We start from the raw sequence: 22,701 nt of genomic DNA on the forward strand, positions 1-22,701 counted from the left end.
TTGATTAGCATCAGGATTTAGGGTAAACATGTTGATACATTTTTTGGCTGGTAAATGCATCCTATTTGCTAGGAAAAAAAATAGGGTAAGTTCTTCCAGGGCTGAAACTGGAACTTCTCCATGGAAATCCCACTAGATGGCTCCACTGAAGAATTGGGTGTGCAGTGGGGGCGTTGAGGAGAGGTAGGGATAGGAGAAGGCATTCCCCCAACCACAGCTCATCCCAAGACCGGTGTAGTGGTGACAGGCAACACATGTCATCCACATCCCCAATCCACTCTAGCCATGCCTACACACTAAACACCACCGGCTGGTGAATGGAGTGACTGAATCAAGGTACAAGCAAAAGGCTCATAAAAATCCATAATTAGACAGGGTGTCCCCCAAAAATGTATACACACTTTGAATAATTATTAATTCCAATGGGTTAAATCTGAAAAGAAAGAAACATCGATCGAGCTGTCAGCTGTTGAAGCGTGCAGATATTTTAGGGGAACGCCCTTTATTTTGAATTCGTGCTTTCTATCCTGCCCACTTTATGAAAAGAAGGGGGGGGGAAGAAAAAGCTTCAAAGCAGTTTATAATTGTATAATTAAAATTACAAATGTTTTTAAAACAGGTCAAAACATTTAGAAAGAAGCAGCCAGAGAGGCTATCTCAGATGACTTAATTACAGAAATGGGAAAAAAAATAAATTTAGCTCTAAGCTTCCTGCAACAATGTGCCAAAGGGAAAACTTTCACTGTCTGGGAATCAGAACTCACCCGTTCACACCGTGATGGAGACGCTTTCCTAGCACCAAGTTCTGGGGAGAATATACGTTCTCCCAACTCGCCAAGAGCTTTTGCTTTCACTTATTAAAGGGAGACTTCATAATACTTATTAAAGTACTTATTCATGTATTTTTAAATCTTATTAACATGCTTAAAAGTACAAAAACACTTCACATCGAATCAAGCACATGAAATCATAAATCTAGAGCTCTAGCAAAAGATAAAGATGAAAAGCAGTCTTGTCTTCACTAGCTGATCACCAAATTTCTTTAATGGAAGCAACTATGCGCTAGTCAAATTGAATGAAAGCCTTTGGAAATATCACTTATCCCAAAATGCTGAAGAATCATAGCAACTAATGATAATTAGGGGACAATACAAGAAATACATGTTTTAATCAGAGGTTCTAGTTACACCATGCAGACCACGTGGTGTGGGCTTCAATGTTGACACCTGAACAATAGAATTTGGACACAACTTCGCTTTGAACGTGGAGCCCTCAGAGAACATGCCCTTACTAAATTAAGAGCAGAGTGAGGCATCCCACCCCAGGTCAGAGGGATCTATATCCTTAAATAATTACAACAGTAATTGTAATAATGAAATATGAGAGGTGGGCGGGGTGGGGTGCCCGAGAGAGAGACTTAAACTGTGATCTGTTGGTTTTCTCTGAAAAAGGGTCTCTGGTGGGAGGCACAGATATCTGGAAACATCCGGAAGACCTGGTCTGGCTGGGGCTCCTCGGGAGCCTGCATCACGGACCCAGCACCACAGCTCTTCACAGCTTCTTCCACCATCTGCCGGACATACAGCTGCTCGATCTAGGGGAATGGAGCACAAGGTCAGAGCTGGAGATGGGAAGCGAGGTGGGACTGCCTTTGACCCTGGCCAGATTCTCTGATTACCCCAGTGTAATGCTAGCATTCGACTCCCAAATGAATGAACCCAGAATAAGGAGATGCAAAGAAAGGGCAAGCGGGCTCCCTATGAAGACTCCTATGTATGCTTTTTCAATCGTGTCTCGACTTGCCTAGCCAGTGTCCAGAATTCCACTATTAGAGCTTCCTTCCTTTGACACCAGTTAAGTAAAGGCTTGTAAAACCCTTATTAAAGTCAGATAGGCCTTAAGGCAGGGTGGAATCCTTCTGGAAAGGAGGTTTTGATTTTGAAAAACAAGCCATGCAAAGAAAGGGCAGGGGAGGCACACAGATTGGGAGAGTCCTGCAACGTGAGAAGATGGCTCTGCAGTGGCAAGAGCCCATGGCTGCCACTGGGAGGTCTCCCAGGTCTGCTTCTGCACACAAGTGGAGCCCCCCAGGCCTCGCTGCCTGTGCTTCAGCCCAAGAGGTGTGGGCTGGGAGACCATCTGGCCACAAGCCCCGGCGCTGCCTGCTCTCACCTGCACGAGGATGAGTTTGGAGCGCAATGGGGTCATATCTGGAAACTCCTCTCCGAAGCACAGCACCACCCTGCTGTCGGGGAGCCGGCTCTGGTTGTTGTAGAAGTGCTGCAGCTCTGGAAAGACACAGGAAGAAGGGGTGTCGGCCACTCGCCGGTGCTTCCACACCTGCGCTTCCACATGCCTCGGGAGCCCACCTTTCCAGGGCCCCTTCTCCAGGAAGCCTCTAGGACTCAGGCCAGGGGGCAGGAGAGATGTGACACTAGCCCCTGGGTGTAGCAGGGGGGAGAAGCAGAGAGCTTTGGAGCACAGAGGAGGGTTCCCACGCAGTGCTGCAGGCAGCCTGACGGACTGACTTCAGACACCCTGACCTCTGGGAGGAACACACACACACAGTGGGAACCTAATTCTACGCCCCACACAATAACCATGGCTGGTGGGCAGCACTTCTGTGTGGGGGCGTGGTCCGAGGATTCTGTGCACAAGGTCAGCACACGCCAAACCCCTGGGCCCTGGCCAAGATGCAGATTCTGCCCCAGAGGCTTATGGAAGGAAATGCTTTCCAACCAGCTCCCAGGGTGTAGGAACAGCCCATACAGAGCTGCAGAGAGCTACGTTCCTGAATCCCCCCAATAGCTGTGCGAGGAAGGAGCTGCACTGCTCCCCCATTCTACACGCCAGACGTCGAGGCACAGAGAGGTTTCCCCAGGATCGTTTAGCAAAACAAGTGCAGAGCAGAATTCAAGTACAGGGGCCACCCCTGCTGCAGCTGTGCTTCTAGCCCTCGCTTATTCCCATGGGGATGTGGGTGACAAATGGCCCTGGGAAGAAGGCGAGATCTTTGAGACACAGGCAGCAGCCCAGCCAGCATGGCACAGTGGTTGAGCATCAACTTGTGAACCAAGAGGTTGGGGGTTCAATCCCCAGTCGGGGCACATGCCTGAGATGCAGGCTGATCCCCAGTGTGGGGCGTGCAGGAGGCAGCTGATCAATGATGCTCTCTCACCATCGATGTTTCTCTCTCCCTCTCCTTTTCTTTCTGAAAGCAATAAAAATGTATTGGGGGTGGGGGGAAGGAAGACCCAGGCAGCAAGGTGACAGCATACAGACCTCGGAAGAACTGGCAGGTGTCGAAGACCTTGACCACCTCGTCGCGCTCCAGCTTGTTGGGTCTGTCCTTGCAGAGCACGGCGTTGCCGCTGTAGAACACGCGGCCCTGGCACAGCCGCTTGACCAGCACGCCCTGCCGGTTGCTGTGCAGCACCACGCCGCGCTCCAGGTGCCCGAACAGCTTCCGGGTCACCTGCCTCTGCCGCTCGCTGGGGATGGTGTCCGCGGGCGGGAAGCGCACCAGCTCCAGGCCCTCCGCCCCATACAGCTTGGCGCTGGGCAGGCCCGGCTGGCTCAGCGACAGGCAGCAGCCCTCGGGGCAGGTGGTGGTGGTCTGGCCCACCAGCTTGCCCCCGTAGTAGAAGCTGATGACCATCTGGGAGAAGACTGTGGGAAAGAGGGGGACTGGTCAGAGGCTGAGGGGAAGGGGGTTCTCCCTGGTCCTTCCTGGGGAAATACCCAGAGCCTTCTTCCTCCCAAACTGGGGGAGCCTAACTGTCTGTGTGTCCAGGACCTTCTTGGCATTCTGGGAAGTTCATGCACTCTTTCTAGAAATAAAATTTTATAAGCATGAATACGTACACAGAATTGCTAAGGAAACCAATGATTCATATACAAAACCATTAGCGTGCTCTCCCTACTTCTGGGAAGGGCTGACAGCTGCCACAATGTATCAGTCACCCTAAGAGTGATGAGGATTTGACAACTTAATTTCTTAGGATGTTGGCTCCCCCTCACAGGCACTGCTCTACCACTGCTATACGTCAGACTGTATAATTCAGTGTTATAATATGTAACATTGATCCTTAATTTGAAATCCAGGGAACTGAGGATTTGTCAAGATAAAAAGGTATATCTTTATTTTCACTAACCTCGAATTCAGACCTAGCATATCCATCCATTATGAGCACAGACACTGCAGGCAACATTATTCTAGAGTATCTATAGTCATATAACGAGGCAACTGTGTAGAATACATGTATGTCTATCCTCTCAACCTCTGATCACCAAGAAGCAAAGCCTGCTTTGGTGCCGGCAGATCTTTAACACTCATTCTGGCAACCTCCCTTTAACCAAGGGGCAGGCTCTGGCCAGGACCTCTGAACAGAATCTCTGGTCTTCAAAGAATGTGCTTTGACCTCTGATTTCCTACTTATAGCAGAGATCTGCTTCTCCGTTTCCAGGCAATGATAGATGGTCCTCATCCTAAAGTCATTTTATGTTTTAAAAAGTTAGAGTAAGAGAAAAACAGGATTTTCATGATAGTCCAGGTGGCACCCAGATATGAAAACCAAAGTGTGATGGTGGGGCTCAAGGGCCTAAAGGGTGGGAACCTCTAAACTAAGGACAACAGCTAAATTCAGGGGTACTCCTAGAGACATCGCATTTTACCCGCCTTAACCTGTGAGAATTACATGCGTTATCAATGAGCTTGGTGAGTTTGGGGGAGCCTTTAAGACCAATCTGGGGCTGATCCCTTGAGCCACATGAGCTGTGAGCTGCCCAACTCCATGGTGCCCCCCTACACTGGTGCAGCGCACACCTGCCCAACTGTCAGGGGCAGTCTTGTGGGGGTCACCCACCTCAGCTGTGCTCGTGTGCACTTACAATTCCCTGGGCACTCCCACAGGCTTCGCTCAAGATTCATTTGCTCAAATACTAAGAGCAAACAGCTTCCCCACTGTTGTTCACAGGCTCCACTTCCTCCCACTTGGCGTTAAAGGGCAGTCTAGACTTACGCAGGGAATCGGAGTTGCAGGGGCTCCAGTCCAACTCATTTATTTGATATTTGGGGAAACTAAGGCCCAGGTGGAGTCACCCAGCAGGTAAGAAGCAGCACTCGCATCCGACCCCCTGCCTTATTGCCCCCACCCATCACCCTCCCACCCTCCAGGTCTGCAATGTCTGCATTGCCTGATGACTTGACACATTCCACTTCCTTCACCCTGAAACAATTCTGAACTTTGTCCCAATGGATGAGACACACCAGCTGACTCTGCCACCACTCTGCCCCTCTGCCCTGTCATGACTGTGGCCTTCGTTCACCCTAGTGTCTCTTGACTGTGTGAACTTCTGGAGCAACAGGCAAGGTGTTCCAGATGTCCAGGCAGGGACCCCAATGCAAGGGGACAGCTTAGGCTCAGAGGAGATTCAAGCCAGAAGGGCCAGGGCCATGGCTCACCGTGCCCTACAGGCGAGCAGTGGAGACACACAGAGCAGAAGCCACTCATCAAGGGCCTCCAGGTACTCAGTCCTGCCCTTGGCAATCCTAAGAGCCCCGCTGCAGCCCTGTCCTGCTCCCATTACACCCACCCGCCCACCAAGGACAGCCCTGCCAGGGGACAGCCTGGCCACAGTGGCAGCAGAGCACACACTCTGGAACCCACTGCCTGATGCATTATCCCCGCTGTGTGACCTTGGGCAGCAGCTTCCCTACTCTGTGCCCCAGTTTCTCCATCAGCAAAGCGGGGATAACAATACTCCCACGTCACTGGGTGACTGTGAGGATCAAATGACCTTGCATTTGTACTTAGCATATGGCAGCACCATATAGGTGATTATTAAATAGTAAATTGGGGTAACAGGACAAAAGATTAGCTATATCGATGAGACCCCTGACATTATAAGCCACAGTCCTTGTTCTACATGGTACATTCCAAGTGCTGTTCCCAGGACTTTGGACCTATTAGCACATTTAACCCTCATAACAGTCCCATGAGGTAAAGACTAGTAATAATTATACCCATTTTCCAGGTGAGAAAACTGAGTCATAAACAGGTTAAGGTGCTTGTTGTCAATGGCACAATTGCTAATTGGGGAGCCTGGATGCACTCCATTCCTAGCAGACTGGCTCCTCATCTGAGTGGGGTTTTTTTTTTTTTATTGATTTGAAAGAGAAAGGGAGAGGTAGGGATAGGAAGAGAGAGAGAAACACTGATCAGTTGCTTCCCATATACATCCTGACTGGAGATCGAACCTGCAACGTGGGTGTGTCCTGACCAGGAACTGAACCAGTGATCTTTTGGTGCATGGAACAACGCCCAACCTACTGACCCATACCAGCCAGGGCACAACATCTGTATTCTTAAGCACCAAGCCACACTGTCAGTTATTTCAAATGCATACAGTTAAGAACACAAACGGGCAGCCACAGACATGTTTGGATCCGTCAGCAGCGTGAGGTGTTGTTAACACTAATTTGCTGCCAACCTTTTATATGGGAAATTTTCACCTAAAATCCAGACCTCTGGTTCCTCCAGAGAAATGGGAAAATTGGGCCTGGCTGGGTCTGTCAGTCCACAGGGCAGGAACCACAAGCAGCCCAGCGGAGTGTGGCCCCTCCACTTTGCCACAGTCGCTGCTGACACTGTTGTCTTCCTCCCAACACTTCACCCTTCTATTTCCTGTTCCTACAGGGATAAGAACTGGGGACCCCTGACAACTTATTTACGTGGGGAGAGGAGTTGTGTGACCGGAGCAGAGGTACCAAAGTCCACAACTTCTAGGGGAATGGTGTAGGGTTTTCTTTGCAAGTCATTCCACCTGCTGTGTGCTGAGACAGCTCTGGAATAACTGAGGAAGCTTCCTCCTCAGACCATGTCTTCTCGCCCAGACACTGCAGCATGTGCCAGACTACCCTCCTGCCCCCCAGGAAGCACCGGTCAGCAGACTCCCAGGGCCATAGGCCAGAGCTAACCAGGTCAAAGGCCCGGTCCCATGACCCAGGGCCTCCAGGACCTGAGCCTCTGGTAAGCATGGTGGCTGCCCAGCATAAATCTAAACACAGACCTGGAGCCAGATGCCTGGGTTTGAACCCGGCAATCCCGCTTACCAGCCGTGTGATCTGAGGTGAGAGATTTCACCACTAAGCCTCAGTTTCCTCATCTGTGAAGCCAGATATAACAGTCCCCAGCTCCCAGGGCCACTGTGCAATGGGTAAGGGCTCAATGAATGGGAGCATCGTTTGCTTTAAAAAATTTTTGCCTGGGTGAGAACTTGCCTCTACCATCCAAAACACTCATCCCATGAGGGCCTTGGTCAAGACACTTCTCTCTGGGCCCCGTTTCCTCCCCTGTGCCAGGCGGCCTCGGGTCCCCAGCTGAACGTTACATGGCCCATCTTGATGAGTCAGGCTGCTTCCTTCTCACAGAACCTGCCGCTTTGGGGGAAGGCACCAGCTTCCTTTGCTCTGATGATGCCATCAGTGATGAGCCTGAATGTAAATTCCAGGAGCCGCTGGCAGGAACACGGTCCAAGTCCCCAATGTATTTAACAACAATGTGGCACAGAGAGCACCTCTGTCATCTGGGGCAGGAGCAGGGATGGAACAGCCTGGGGCCACACCCCAGCTCTGTGGCCCACAACCTCTGTGACCAGGGGTTTCTGAGCTGATAAAATGGAAATAACAACACCTACCTAAGGATGGTGGGAAGTGATAATGAGATTAGGCCATGAATGTCTCAATGATGATCCTGGGCCCAGTTAGCATTCACTAATGTCAGCCTCCACCACCATCACCACCACCATCATCACCACCATCATCACCACCATCATCATCTCTAGCACCATCATTACCATCACCATCACCACCACCATCATCATCATCACCATCGTCATCACCATCATCACCACCATCACCACCACCATCATCACCACCATCATCATCTCTAGCACCATCATTACCATCACCATCACCACCACCATCATCATCATCACCATTGTCATCACCATCACCACCACCATTATCATTACTAGCATTGTTTTTGTTACAAACTTAGGTGAGAGAGAGTAAAAGAAACCGTCACTGGTGACATCCACTGACCCATATGTCCCTACCAGGAAGTTTTAATAACACTGTGTGTAACCCTCACAACACTCCCATGAGGTAGTTGCTACTGTTGTCCCCACTCGACAGATGAGAAGCCTGAGGTCCCAAGTGATTCAATCACTTTGACTGGGGTCCCATGAGAGGGGCAAGAGCTGGGCCTTGAGTGTGTCTGTCCCCGCACTCTTTCTCCCATAGCAGTTCCCCTGCGAGAGCTCTTCAGATCTCTTTGTTGATCCAGTCCAAGAAGAGTCTCAGAAAGGCCAGCCACTTGCTCACTCCCAAAACCAAACAGGAAAAGAGAGGAATTAGGTGCCCGACTTCTGACACCAGATTGTGCTCATATAGGGGCCCTCAAGAACCCACACAGGTCCTTCGAGTTTTGTCTTCAGGGTGTCCCCTACTCGACCCGGCCCAGAGCACTCCGTACCTGAATGGTGTGCATCGTAGGCGGGGTAGCCCGGCACCAGCGGCAAGCCTGCTGGAGGGAGAGAAAAGCAGACTCAGACACAGCCAGGCTCAGTTGTGTGCAGGGGGAGGCAACCCAAAAGCTCCCCCTCTCCAAAAGTTTCTTAAAAAGCCGCATATGGCGTGCTCCTGGGGCCCTGCCACAGGCTTCCGCCGAATTCGGTGTTTTTCCCTCTCAGTGTGGCGACCTATGTTTCATCAACGCAGAAAACCAGACCTCAACCCAACCAGCGTGGAGCGGGGGGGAGACTTCCTCTTGCGCTGTGGGATTTCTAACCATGTGTCAGTGTGACATTGTGGGGCCACGCTTCCTTCCCCCTGCTCCCAAAATACCGCTGGACTGCGTGTCCACCATCCAGGCCTTGCCTTGCAGGGGAGCTGGGTCCAAGCTAGCTTTCTCAGAGGTGCTGCTGAGCCCAGGGAGGGGAGCTTCCCAGGGCCCCTGATTGGACACCACCCCACACCCACAACCGTTGAGGCCCATGAGGCTAGCGACCGCCTCCTGGTCTCCCACTGGGGACAGTAGGGGAGAGGCCAAGAAAGGAAGCAAAAGCACCCATGCTCCAGGAGGAGGGTCATTTCAAGCGGCGGTGGAGGGCTGGGTCATCAGAAACTAAGAAGAGGTTGCATGCCTCACTTAGCTTACAGACCCTGTGGGTCAGTCCTGGTGCCTCCATTTGTCATGAGGAAACTGAGCCTTATAAAGGATATGCAACTTCTGACAGGGGATTCAAATCCAGGGCTCTGCGTGAGCAAGTGCCCATTCCTGAGCTCTCCTGCTCTCCTGCTCTCCAGCCGCCGCTCTGGGCGGTCCATGGCTCTGGGAGGTCCCTAATGTCTGAAGAAACTGGATGGAGGATCTAACAGACAGAACGTGGCCCAGAGCTGTGAATCCCCTCTGGTCTTGGAGAAGTTCGCTGCACTCCCTCCCTCTGACCTTCCCAGGAACCGCTCGGGAGGCAGACACCTCCTATGAGGACACGTGTGTCTTCCTGGGAGGCAGTCACCGTCAGTAAAATAGGGATCATGGCAGGTCCCCCGTCCCCACCCCATCCCCGCTGCTATCAGGCTGAAACCGCTCAAACAAGTCCAGCCCCCAAGCACTGCAAGTGGCCCTGGCTCCCATGCTCACCTGCGCTGGGCTGCTGCATCCACCAGTCTGGGAGGGGCTGGTTCCTGCAGGCCTCCGGCGGGGAAGGGCTCCTTTTGACCATCCCCATGTACTCATCCACAGGGCGCTGCACGGAAGAACGGCACAGTCACTAGGCTTCCCAAGCAGGAGCCCCGGGCTGTCAGGATGAATGGCTTGTGCTTAACTAAGACCATACTGTCGTCACCTCTAGCTCATCAGACTAAAGGGAAGTTTTACTTTGTATCTTGAAAGATCCAGGATGCTCCGTGATCACACTACGTAACTGAATTCCTAGCTTCTTTGGGGTCCTTAGTAAGTTTATTGACCTTCTACTGAAACTGCCTGTTGCCGGTTCTGGGACCCCAGCGCACATGACCTTGAATGGACTCTGCCATGCTTTTGTGAGTCTCACTCAACACATCACGCCTCAGCTCTCCATCTCTGACCCACTTTCTAAAGGAGGTTGGTTAGTCCATTTCAGAGACGTTTTTGAAATCTGGGCACCAATCCTGTTAGTTCACACTATCCACTGAGTCAGCAGAAAAGCCTCAGGGAACACGGGACATTGTTGGAGTGACAGAAAACCAGGAATTCCGCTGACCTGCTGCCAACGACCACCCAGACGCGTGACAGCTGCCATGTGCAGCCACGTCAGGCAGCTTGGAGGACATTGTGTTTCGTTATCAGCATTTCCTGACCACCAAGCTACTGTCAAGGATTTTGGCATTGCTATGGGAGTTAAGAAGCATTTATATGGCACCTCCACCACCCTTTTCAAGGGCTGTGTGGGATTATTTCAGCTATGCGATGTCCACCTTGTAATAGCCATAAAAGCATAGTTTAAAGGCTGAAAGTAAAAGAAAATGGCATCCAAATAGCTAGAACTGGTATTCAAATACCCATTGCCTAGGACCCCATTAAGCCTTTACCGATAGCCTATTTACTATGACATTTACGCACAATTCTAACAAGCTTGGTTATATGGCTTCCCAACCCATCAAGGATGAAAAGCTGCGTAATGGAAGACAGGCAGCCCACCAGCCATGAAAGCTAGTACAATAATCATGCCATAGGGACAACCCTAAGCAGGAAGGGAAAGTTGCCATCTTGTTCACTGCAGCATGCTAAGAAGGTAAGAAAATACAGGATGCATTACAAAAGACTGGCACTCAGAATGTTTAAGTATGGAAATCCAGAGCTTGAGGGAATATCCCTAACAGAACAAGCACTCTCCCCAGCTCTTGGGATTAAGGACAGGACACCAGGTGAGCGGGCTGACCAGTTGGCGGAGGCTGGCCACATAGAGGTGGCTCAGTCTCACATTCTGTCTTTGCTGCAGTAGAGACAAGGTTTGCTGGGAGAGCCCAAGGCTCTGGATATGTTGGCAGGGCAAGAACAATGCCACTGCTCACCTTCCGCTGACGGGCCAGACCTCTGGAAATGCTGACTCCACTTACCTCCTTGATCAGCTCATCAATTTCGGAGTGACCACACTCCATCTCAGTGACTTCATTCACACAGCCAGGAGTTGACATGCCCAATTTGCCTATGGAAAAGCAGACAAGCATGACAAAACGTGGCCACGGCACTGAGGCATCCCTACCACCCTTGAGGCCATCATCAGTGGTTTGTTTCTAAATGCTGAGTTGAAGGAAATAAAAGTCAGTCAGTATCTTCCCTGGTTTGGGAAAGGCCTAGAAATTTTTTTCCCATGCTTCTTCAGTCATCTGATCAGCAAAATCAAAAGAGAGAAGTTGGCTGTTGTTGTTTCTAACACTTAGAGGCCAAAGAGCACTTGGGTCTCTTACTTCTGTTTATGGAGCTCTTATATGAACGCCTATCAGATCCCTGTCACCCAGGTGTCTACCCCCTCTACCCCCTGCAGAGGTTAAATTTACAAGCTGGGGCACTTGTAGACACTCAAAGTTTCCTGGCAAAATATGTTTGCAGGTTAGATTTTTTTCTTTAAAGTTAATTGGCAGGAAATCTTCTTTTAGCCTTTCCAAATATACACGTGTGCATCTCTGCGCGAACACACACACACACACACACACACACACACACACGCACGACAAAGACTCACCCAGGCCCATTTCGAACCTGCCTTCATCAGGCATCCCAAAGGCATGTGAGCATTTCCATAACAAGCTCTCTGGATCAGGCTAGCCCCCTCCTTGCTCTTATGCCTCTGCCCAGCCAGAAACTCACCTCGTTAAGCTTATCAGTGTATTAAGTGAGATGTATTATAACTTTAGTCCCAATGAGCTATAAAATTGGCCTGTTGTTTCATCCTCACTGATCTTTTATTCCACTTTGATAGACTCAAGAATTCACTGAGAAGCTGTTGATGGGGGAAGTAGGGGGTAGGTGGGGCACCCCCCATATAGCTTGCAAACTACTGAAGTACAGAGGACAATGGGTCCGTGTAGACTTTATGCAAATGCAATGCCCCTTTCCTCCCCTCCCCCCTGAGAACCTGCTTCTTTAACATCCACCCTTGCAGGTGATGCTAGCTGTACCTCATACTATAAACAAGTTGGGGTCACCTGCCAGTCCAAGCATGGCTGACCCTGGGGGTAGGGGAGTAAGAAACTTCTCCATTACTTCAAAGCACAATTTACTTTGTGGTGACAAAAAAATATTTATATATTGGAAACATATACATATTTCCAAAACTGGGAAATAAAGCAAAAAGACAACTGGCCTTTTGAAACCATCCCAGAGGATTATCTAAGAGGTCTCCCCTAAGGGTCATCTGATTTTCCAGGTCAGCTTGTTTGACTTCGTACTGACTATCGATTAGACTTCAGACTCAGTAAAGCCAGGTGTTAATGTATAATTAATGAATTAAACGACAAATGAGCAGCAGAAAGGATAAGACTCAAACTATGGGGTAGTGCCAGGCTCAGCCTTCTGCCCCTCACTGAGCAAATTACACATCAACATTTTTAACCTACCCACAGTGGGAAGAACTCACTCCTAATTTCTAGTTAGCCCTTACCAGAAAGTTCTATTTCTTTCAGGCCTTACCGGACTTCTTCGAAAGAAAAAAGGATGTCATGCCAATATTCTAATTGCTACATCTCATGGCTAGGAAAATCAATGTGTTAACAAATGTTTTAAAGCAGGGGTGGCAATTAGATTTTTATCTCATGGGCCAGCTCTGATTCATAGCAGCTGCACAGCACACCACTTTGAAAAGGATTCTGGGGCCAGATCCGAGCTCCAGATAATATCCTGGTTGATGTCTGACTAGTATCAGGCCTTGGAAGATGTGCAGCATGTTGTTGCAATCCTGCTTTAAATTCTTCACAGATGCTTTCCTGGGATGATAGAGCTGGGAGAAACTTCAGGAATTATCACATCCTGAATTCCCAAACAATGATCAGGATCTGACAATGTTGAGTCACAGCAATGAAACTCACAGTGTCATCGTCCAAAAATGCACTCAAGAGCTCAACTCTGTACTTTAGCCAGCCTTCCCTTCTTTGTCCACCTGATTGTCCCCTGGCTGCCTCTGAGAGTTGCTAGAAGACAAAAGGAATCCCTTCGACACTGTCAGAGGATCCCTGCTCCTGCCCAATCTCATCCCTGACCCCAGGGATATCCTGCAACACGCCAGGTCAGCAGAGCTGGCTGCCACCCAACCTCCCGCCCTTTCCTTCCATCGGCGCCACCTCTCGCTCGGCTGGAAGCTGCCACTTGGTCAGCAGATGGTGGGTGAGGTCAGCGGGAAGAGAATTCCACGTCCGCTTATACAAAGGAGAGAGCTGTTTGTGTTTAGCTAAAAACCACTTGCCCCAGACCCTGCGGGCGGCGGCTTCCACCCCAAGCCTGGCCCTTGCAGCCTCTGCTGGACCGAGTGCCCACCAGGGATAGTTACATTTTTGCTCTTCCTCGGGGACGATGCGGTAAACTTTGTATGGCTCAGAAATGTCCAGCTGGGACCGGTCTGTCACTTCCTCAAAATCCGGACTCTTGTTTAAAGCACAGCGTAGCCTTGTCTTCCACGTGGCTGGCTCAGCTTTGTCCCCTTCCTTAAATTTCCCTTTAAAAACGGCCCAGGCCTGAAAGGAGAGAAAGCAGCACGTGAAACAGTCAGCCCCTCGGCCACAGATATATATCCAGGGCCAGTCACCACCAGCGCTCGCTCGCCCTCCTGAAAGTCATGTTTAGCCATCCACTCTCATTCAAGGAATTTCAGGGCTCAATCAGACCACTTCCTTGAACAGATGTAAAAAGACCCAGGCCAGGAAGGAGACCACCCCCCAAGATCTCCCAGCTAAGCTGAAACTGGAACTCAGGCCAACACAATTCCTACCCTGGACCAGTGAGCCAGGAGGAGCCTGAGGTCAAGTAGCACAAGGAGGAAGTGCACATGGTTTCACTAGAATGTTCAAAACAAAGAACAATTTGTGTGTGCGCGTGTTTTTTTAATCAGCCCCTGGCATGAAAATTTAGCATGAAAAGGAAACATTTGCAAAAATCCTGAGTGCGATCATCCACTGGCTGCCCTGCTACTTTTAATAGAAACGGTGTTTTGCATTTTGGCGTTGATTCGAGCCTTACCCCCCATCTCCCCAGGCGCTGTTTAAAGTGCAATGACATATCCTCTCCCTCTGTTGGGTTTTTCACAGCTCTGTCTCCTGACCTCTCCAAACCTTAGACTCTGAACTAGGAACCAAGTTGCAAAACTGGAAATTTAAGGTCAAAGGTAGAATGGGGCATTATTATTTTTTAAATCAAACATGCAAAGGGACATCGTTTTAATTTCAAAATCGGAATACAGAGCACACCAATTAGGAGGTCACTGCTGTCAGGTGAAACTAACCTTTGGCATTGGGCAAAATCTTCCAACCTAAAATAATACCAGAGCTAGAGGAAATGCTCAACCCCACTTGGGAAAATGTAATTCCAAGGGGCAACTTTCCCAAGGTGATTAAATGCCCTGTATGGGATTAAGTGCCCGCTGTTCTTGACTTAATGGCAATCCCCTGGGAGCTCAAGAAAGGCAGAGACCCAGCTTCCAGGGTTCTCGGGCTGGCTCTAAGATATCACCCCATTGGGAAGTCTGTCAATAACCCCTTAACTCAATTTCCACCCTGAGCATTATGAAAAAGAACCAAAATACTTTTTTTAAAGTAAGTGTGAGCTGATATCAGGGCCTCATCGTGTATCGGGATGGTATACACTGCACTCAATGTCCTTTGCAACCTCCCATCTCTAGTCCACACCATGAAGCTGACCTCAGAACGTCGCCTGCAGACAGAGAAGGGGTCTCTGGCATAAGTAGATTTGTAAGACCCACTTACAAAGGCAGAAAAACAGAGCGGTTTTAACTCATACATCTGTAAAAGGTTGTCTTTGTATGAAAGGGTTCTCCACATCACAAGAAAATCCCTAAGTGGCTCTGTCTAATCAAGGCCTGCCTACTGGCTCCTTCCAATAGCAGGCACATTGGGTGGGCAGAGAAACGCCCCGCAGAGGATGGCGTGAGCAGAGCCGGGGCAACTCAGAGATGGCTTCTTCCCGCCTGCCCTTCACCAGGCCAGGCTGTCGCCTGCCCAGTGGCCGCCCGGCTCTGGGTGGGCGCCCTGTCTCCCTCCCGCCCCCATTCCTGCTGAGATTGTACACTCATTTCAGATTGCCACACTGAGCGACTGCGTAATCAACGGAAACATTGGGAATCTTGCACATTTTTCTCAACGCTGTTGAAACGGCCATGCAGAGCATTGCATAAGATGCATAAATCTGGGGCTTTATTTCATTCTCCCCCCCCAGCACAGAAGCTGAAGCATCTCCTCCAGCAAGCCACAAGCCAGGCTCATGCAGCCTCCAGCCCCCTGGACGCTCCTCCTGAAGAAGTTTTACTGATGGTCAACCTGCGACTGTGCCCTCAGCACCCCACACTTCTGCTTCATCTGTTCTTCCTGGCCAGGGTCAGCTCCTAGAGGCGCTCTCAATGTGAAGGGGGAGAGCACACCGCAGGGAGCATCTGGCAATGTCGGAGGCATTTTTGGTTGTCATATGTGGGGGGCAGGTGCAGCTGGTATCCAGTCAGTAAGGTCAGGCGTGCTGCCAAATACCCCACAGTGCTCAGATGACCCCACAACAGGAACAACCTGGCCCTGGATGTCCACAGTTGAGGAGCCCTGGCATATAGCCATTGATAATCTAGAACAGTGGCCGCCAACAGGTGGTCTGAGGACCACCAGTGGTCTGTGAGGTCCGAAAGATTGGCGATCGCTGATCTAGAGCTCCCAGCTGACCAGGTGGACCCTAGCACTGTTTAAACGTAGCCGGAGTCATTCCCAAGAGAAGTTCGCTGTAATGCTGACGGTAAAACCCTCTATATGAGAGGAATCCACATCCCCCTCACACATGAGAAAGGATGCACTGGCAGCTCAAAAACCTGGCAGGATCCAGGCTCCTGACCTGGGGTCCTTGATGGAAAAAAAAATCTGCTGGACATTCGGGCCACATGGGGCCCCTTGAAGGTGAGTGCAAAACATCCACGTGTGCCCACTCCTCTTGGAGAGGGCCAGTGATTGGCATCAGATCCTCAAAGAGGCCTGCAACCCCAGGTGATAAATTTAATAGAAATGCTACATGTGTGGCCCCACTGCAAATGTCAGAAAGAGAACCGAAGGACGGAAATGCCTCATAAGCCAACTTTGACCTACTTATACTCTTGCTCTGAGGCCAAGGTATGATCTCTGGTCATGTTGGGCTTTTTGTGTCAGAAGACAGAACGCCCTGGCTGAGTCTGGTGTTGCCATGGGGTCCACCAGGGCCTCGCTCCCCTCATTCATCCCAGGTCTCCGGTCTGGTTCTGGCCCTTCACAACTCAGCCTCTCCATTCCTCCTCCATATCACTCGCTGTCCCCTCCCTGTCCCGCCGGTTCTGTGGGCATTACCCCCAGAGCATAAGCTGAAGCAGGGAGCAGTGTGAAGGGAAAGACCCAAATGCCTACAGAACCAGCTCACAGCAGCAGCAGTTTGCAACCTGGACTCTGGGACAGACCCCTGGGGTGCATCTGTTTGCAAAAATGGAAGCCTGGGCTCACCTTGACTAGGGCTACAAATCTCTCAGGGGGTAAAGGCTGCGCTTCCTGAGTCTTAGAGAAGCCCCCCGGGAGGTGGGCATTGGGGGAGGGGGGGTCTGATGACCCACTAGGCTGCAGAGCTAAGCTGCCCTGGCTCCCGGCTCCTCGGCCTGAATCTAGGTGTCGCAGGTGTAATGGCAAGCAATTTCTGTTGAGTGGTACTGCTAGAGGTTGGGAGCATGGGCTCAGAGTGGGGCTGCCTGGGTTCAAATGCTGGCTCCATCATCCAGGAGATGTGAGACCTTAAACAAGTCACTTCTCCTCTCAGTGCCTCTACAGAACACGGACAAGGACAGCCCCTCCTGCAGAGGACTGTGTGAGAGGAAAGCTCAAACCCTGTGGGGCCAGGCCTGCCACAGAGCAAACCCTCCGTCAGCGCTGGCGGTCACGATGCAAATGGTGGAACCAAACAGCAAGTCCCTCAGCGAGTGGGGTACTCACTATTCTCAAGGGAAGGAGACTATTTCTAGACACCTGCAGCAGGACAGCCCATCTGACCCAGCCCGGAAGGCGTGACAGATGGTGTCTCTCTCACTGAGCTGACCCCACATGGCCAAACAGAAGTTATAACTTTGCAAGAATGAAGAAACTGTCCTCAATCTCATTAAAAAAAAAAAAAAATGCACCATTCTACAACTGACTACAAAGTGATTAAACCACATAATAGCTGCAAAATTGCATGGTGTATTTTTTCAGACACATTCTGCTCTCAATCCATGTTTGTTTTACAAAATTGGATTAATTTTCAAGAAAATAAGGAAAGTTGTCACTCAATACCTCCCCCGGCTGGTGAGGGAAGGCAGAAGTAGCTACGCTCATGGTCAGGGGAGGGAAGCCCAGCCTTTACCTTGAAAATGGAGGCGTCCACTTCCTGGTTATAATCTTGTTTGCCAGCGTGTTTCCAAGGGATCCGGAACATGCTCTTCTCGTCGTTTTCCCAAATCAGCCCTGGGTACATGTTGCTGTCAATTTGCTCAATCAGCCACTGCCGGAGCCGCCGGCCTCCGTTCCGGTCACACATCCTTGGAAAGAAAAGGAAAAAAAAAAATTATTCTAAGACATTACAAGCATTGTCTCATTCATCACAGCACCCCAGGTACTTAGCCCAGAACTACTAATGGGAAAATCAGAGGGCTGCAACACAGGTGCCAGCAGGGGGTGGTGGGGGGAAGTGGGGGAACCCTCAGATCCAGGACTCTGGGCCGCCTGCCCTGAGAGGACAATGCCTGCCTCCAGGACTCAGAGCCCGGAATGAAAACTGAAAGCTCCCTGGGAACTTTCAGCTGCCCTCCACCCAGATGTTGTCCTTCCAGCTTTGGCCCCAGGTTTCCTTTCAGGCACATCTGATGGCATCCTTCCATTTTTAGCAAGAGATAGGGGAAAGTCGTTTTTACATTTCCAAGTCCCTCCAATGAGCACCTCTCACTCTAAGAGCCAATCCCATTATTCCGTGCTCAGTTTGACCAGTGTCTGTGAGCAAATAGGACGTTTGTGATCTCCAAGAAAGAGGAAAGTCTCAGGCTATCCCTCTAGATTGTTCCTTCACAGCTGGTGAATGGTAACAGCATGAGTCTGGGAAGGGCAGAGTGGAGGAACCATTCGAATCCTGCCATCTCTCAGCTGGGTGGCCCTGGAGCATCATTTAACATTGAAGAGTCAGCCTCACTGGCTGAAACTCGGGGACAACTCTCAGTACTTGGCATCATTGTAATGAGGGCTCAGACAACGAGTATAAAACATCTGGGTCTTTAAAGACTTCTCCAAGTGCAGATGTTGTTATTATTATCCCAACTCTCTTCCTCAGGAACTCTTCTGACCAACTGGGAGGGAGCAGACAAGCGTGAGGAAATCAGCTGTGGCTACGGGCAAAGTTAGCCCGAAGGTGCTAAAATCAGGGGACCTCACCATCCCAACGTGCCCAGAGACATCCTTCGGAAGGACACTCTGCCAGAGCAGACAGCTATCCCAACAGCACAGAGAAAAGAGAAAGCAACCGTGCCGTATCAACTCTCAGCCCACATTTACAAGAAGAGGGGTGGAAATCCCCAGGCAGTTGGACAGACGCCCACCCAAAGAAAAAGAGGCATTTCTATTCTTCTGATTAAAATGTGACCTCTCCTGGCAAACGAGTTTGAATCAGCAGTGACAAGACATAATGTCCCCAAGAATAAGGTCACATCTAGAGCCATGCTGGTCCATAAAGCAACAATGAAAATTCTGCAGGTGGCCCACTATGGGGCCAGAGAAGGTATTCAGGTCCTGAGAAGGAGGTGAGGTTCTGTGAGCACCAAATGTAACTTAAAAAAAAAAAAAATATATATATATATATATATATATATATATATATATATATATATATAATTGATTTTTTTACAGAGAGGAAGGGAGAGGGATAGAGAGTTAGAAACATTGATGAGAGAGAAACAACGATCCAGCTACCTCCTGCACACTCCCTCCTGGGGATTTGCCCACAACTCAGGTACATGCCCTTGACCAGAATCGAACCTGGACCCTTCAGTCCCCAGGCCGACGCTCTATCCACTGAGCCAAACTGGTCAGGGCATCAAAATGTAACTTTTTCATCCAATAATCCCAACTGCCCAGTTGTGTATTTAAAAGGGGCGAAATGTGTGAAATGGTCATTGGACTTCAACTTGAAAACCGCAGGCTCCAGCAAAGGCTTTTCTCTAACCAGACCTTGGCTGAGCTGTTTGAACCTCTCTCTGAGGTTGTCCTCAAGTACAGAGTGAATGGACCTCAAGTGTCCCACAATTCTACAACAGGCCCTGTGTTTACAAACATGGGACAAATTCGGGAGGAGCACCTAATGAGAGAAATGAAAGGACACCACCAGGTTCCCCCCAGAAAGTAACTTGGCAGTTCCTATGGGTCTTTCCTGCTGGAAAGGTGGAGACTGTCCACTCCTGGAGGAAGGAGCTGTGTGGGGGGCATGGAGAAGGGCCAGAGCACAAGACAAGAAAAAGGTTGGTGTCTGTGGATCTGTCTATTGAAGGACATGTTCCTGCTCGCTAGCATTTTGCTCACCCCCTTAGTACAAGGTTCACAAACTAGTGTTCCTGTCCCAGGAGCATCCTGAAATGAAAAGCAATATTTTGTTTGTATGGGAATTTCTCCAAAAAGTGATCAACGCCTTCTTGTAGGGATTTTTTGCCCCAAAATTGTTGAAGACAACTCTCTTGGTGATTTATAAGGAAAAGAGAAAAGAAAATAAGGAGCTGGCATTACGAGGAAAATTAAGTCACAGAATGTAAAAGCTGGACAAACTTTAGAAATCATCTAATTCATCTGCTCTTGGTTCAAAAATGGAAAAACTCAGGCCCAGAAAGGTACCCAACTCCAGCAAAGGGGTCTTAAGTTACTCACTCTGCAGAGAAAAACCATGGTTAGCTTATAAGACCTCAGCACATGGACAGCCCCGCCTGAATTTTCAATGAGATCACCTGAAAGATTCTAAGCAGCATTAAGATATCCATAATGATCTATTAAACACTAAATGCTGAGCCAGGAAAATTTTATAAGCCCAGTCACATGTTTATAACTTCCCCTTCCTTGATTTTTAGGTAATAATTCTTTTTATGGGCCAAGTCCTATCTGGAGCTAATCTCTACCCTATAAATGAGTCCGGGGGTCAGGCTTCCCAGGAGGCAGGTAATAAGAGATTGCCCTGGGCCCAACCAACCCGATTTCAGGATGTGCCTTACAGATGGTGCAGGACTCGCCTACTCCCACACCTCTCAGGGCCCTTGGGCATCCGCCCTGCCACCACGAGTCCCAAAAGTATCAAAGCCATTTCTCCCTCTGGCCCTAATCTTGCTAAACAAAAACTAACCCACCCCCAATTCTTCACATGGAGGAACGTGCCATAATCCAAAAGGAAACTCTCAGGCTGGCTCCTAACCAGTTTTTAAAAAGTGTCGTTCTATCCTTCCATATGTTAGGGGAATCGTTTAAAACCCTGAAACATGTGGTCTCTCCATTCCTGAAGCACTTCACAGCTCTGGGTAACTCATTTCACCTTCTCACCGTGGAGTCTGCCCTTGCCTTGGGGACATTTTACATCAAAATGCTCTTGTTCATTGAGACCCCATACAGACTTCTTGCCAGGGGAGCCTAGGACCTCAAACCCCACTCAGATATCCTGTCATCCATCAGAATAAAAAATCCAGCCTGCCCCTTCACAAGCTAACGCACACAAGCAGTACTGGTTATTGGACAGTTTCACAGTTATGACCCTCCTCCCAAGGATTATTCCATGTAGCAGGATTTGAGTAGGACAACGGAGGTTTTATAATAAAAGGCAAATATTTCCCTTCACTATATGAACCATTCTAAAGTCGCCCATGCAAACCAGACTTTAAGAAAAATTAGCTTTTTTTTTTTTTTTTTTTTTTTTTTTTTTAGCATCAAATCCATTTAGGTGCATCATGATCAACGACTTGGACCTTGAGAAATAGAAGGATTGGAGAAAACAGGGCACGGGGGAGCGGTACCGCTGGCTCAGAAACCGGGCGGTAGGTGCACCGGTCACGGCCCGCTGTCTTGGCCACCAGCACCACCTGGCCGCCGCCGGATTCCCTCCCAACCGCCCCGGCCACCTACCTGCTGCCGCGCGCCCGGCCCGCCGCCCGCCTTCGGTGCCGCCGCCCGCGTTCCCACGCTCGCCTGCCGCGCTCCGGAGCTGCGGCCCGCGGGCTTCGGGGCCCGCGCATATTTAAGGTCCGGACCCGACACGCCCACGCGCCGGCCGCGCCAGCCAATCAGGGCGCGGGAAGGCTTCCGGACACGCCCACCGGGCGCGACCGGCCCGCCGGCCTGCTTCCGAGAAATCACTTTGCGAGAAGCGCGCTGCGACTCCGGGTCTGGCGGCGTCTTCCGGGGTCGGTGGCGCCGGGGTCCGGGAGGCGCGGGGCGGGCGTGCCGGGCGGAATTCCCGGGGCGCCCCGGGGGCGTCCGCCCGCGCAGGTCAATGTCAGGGCGAAAACCGGGGGTCATTTGGCGGAGATCGAGACGCTGTCTGGCGGTCAGGGCTTCGGCGGGGGTCCCCCGGGGAAGATCAGGGCTGTGGGGTGGTTGGTGGGTGGGCGTCCGATGGTGGCGTCGGAGGTAGAGGTGAAAGCGGGGATGGTGTGGGTCTGTCCTCAGGTCAATCCTGCAGACGGTCGGTAGTCCCCGCATAGGGATCCTGGATATCTACTAAGGCCATTATCTCATCCAGGGTGGCCCAAGTTCCCACAGCCTTAGGGGAGGGACCCCCACCCCCCACCCCAATCCCAATGAAGCCCTTACACATCCAGACAGTGACAACCAGTCCACCTGAGATACGGGCCACTTACAGACCAATGGCCTGCACTTGACCGGGAATGGCAGAATCAAAATACTAGGAAAATGCCCAACTTAAAAAAAAAAAAAAAAAAAAAGTATTAGAAACCACTATCCAACGAAGACCAGAAATTGAAACAGGAGTGTTTAGCAGGTTCGTGCTAGAATGTCCACTTAGGGAGATTTTCATCAGGAATTATTTCCCCCCAGAAAATCAGTGGTGTTCAGTTCCCAGCTCTCCTGGATGTTAGCTGGCATTGATCATACACATACATGGAAGAGGCGTGGGGAAGCACGCTGATGAAAGAATGAGAGCGAAAGTCCTGGGAACTGAAAGGAAAGCCATGTTTCCCCTTCTTCTATCCTGGAGTGTCTTAGAATAGAGAAAAATTGTGAGTTTTAATTGACTTTTTGGGATTGTTGGTTTATTTGTTAATCCTCACCAAGGATATTTTTTTCCATTGATTTTTAGAGAGAGTGGAAGGGAGGGAAGGGGAGAGAGAGAGGAAAAGATCAATGTAAGAGAGACACATGGATTGATTACCTCC

At 50.2% G+C, this 22,701-nt stretch overlaps 1 protein-coding gene across 2 annotated transcripts; it reads right to left on the minus strand.

The window, feature by feature from the left end:
- Positions 1 to 612: 612 nt before the first annotated feature.
- Positions 613 to 21,496, minus strand: IRF8 (interferon regulatory factor 8). Of its 2 annotated transcripts, none has more exons than XM_036441403.2 (9): positions 21,434 to 21,496; positions 17,661 to 17,835; positions 13,591 to 13,774; positions 11,165 to 11,253; positions 9,708 to 9,813; positions 8,538 to 8,585; positions 3,283 to 3,669; positions 2,173 to 2,288; positions 613 to 1,594 (listed from the first exon to the last, which is right to left on the minus strand). In XM_036441403.2, exons 2-9 carry the CDS (start codon positions 17,832 to 17,834, stop codon positions 1,418 to 1,420), a joined length of 1,281 nt encoding a protein of 426 aa, XP_036297296.1. In that variant the 5' UTR covers position 17,835; positions 21,434 to 21,496; the 3' UTR covers positions 613 to 1,417. The 2 variants fall into 2 exon arrangements, with proteins under 2 accessions (XP_036297296.1, XP_036297295.1); XM_036441402.2 differs by having other exon boundaries at positions 8,538 to 8,588.
- Positions 21,497 to 22,701: the final 1,205 nt, after the last annotated feature.

This window comes from Pipistrellus kuhlii, unplaced genomic scaffold (assembly GCF_014108245.1).
Source record: "Pipistrellus kuhlii isolate mPipKuh1 unplaced genomic scaffold, mPipKuh1.p scaffold_m20_p_17, whole genome shotgun sequence".
In the NCBI taxonomy this organism is placed as follows: Eukaryota; Metazoa; Chordata; class Mammalia; order Chiroptera; family Vespertilionidae; genus Pipistrellus; species Pipistrellus kuhlii.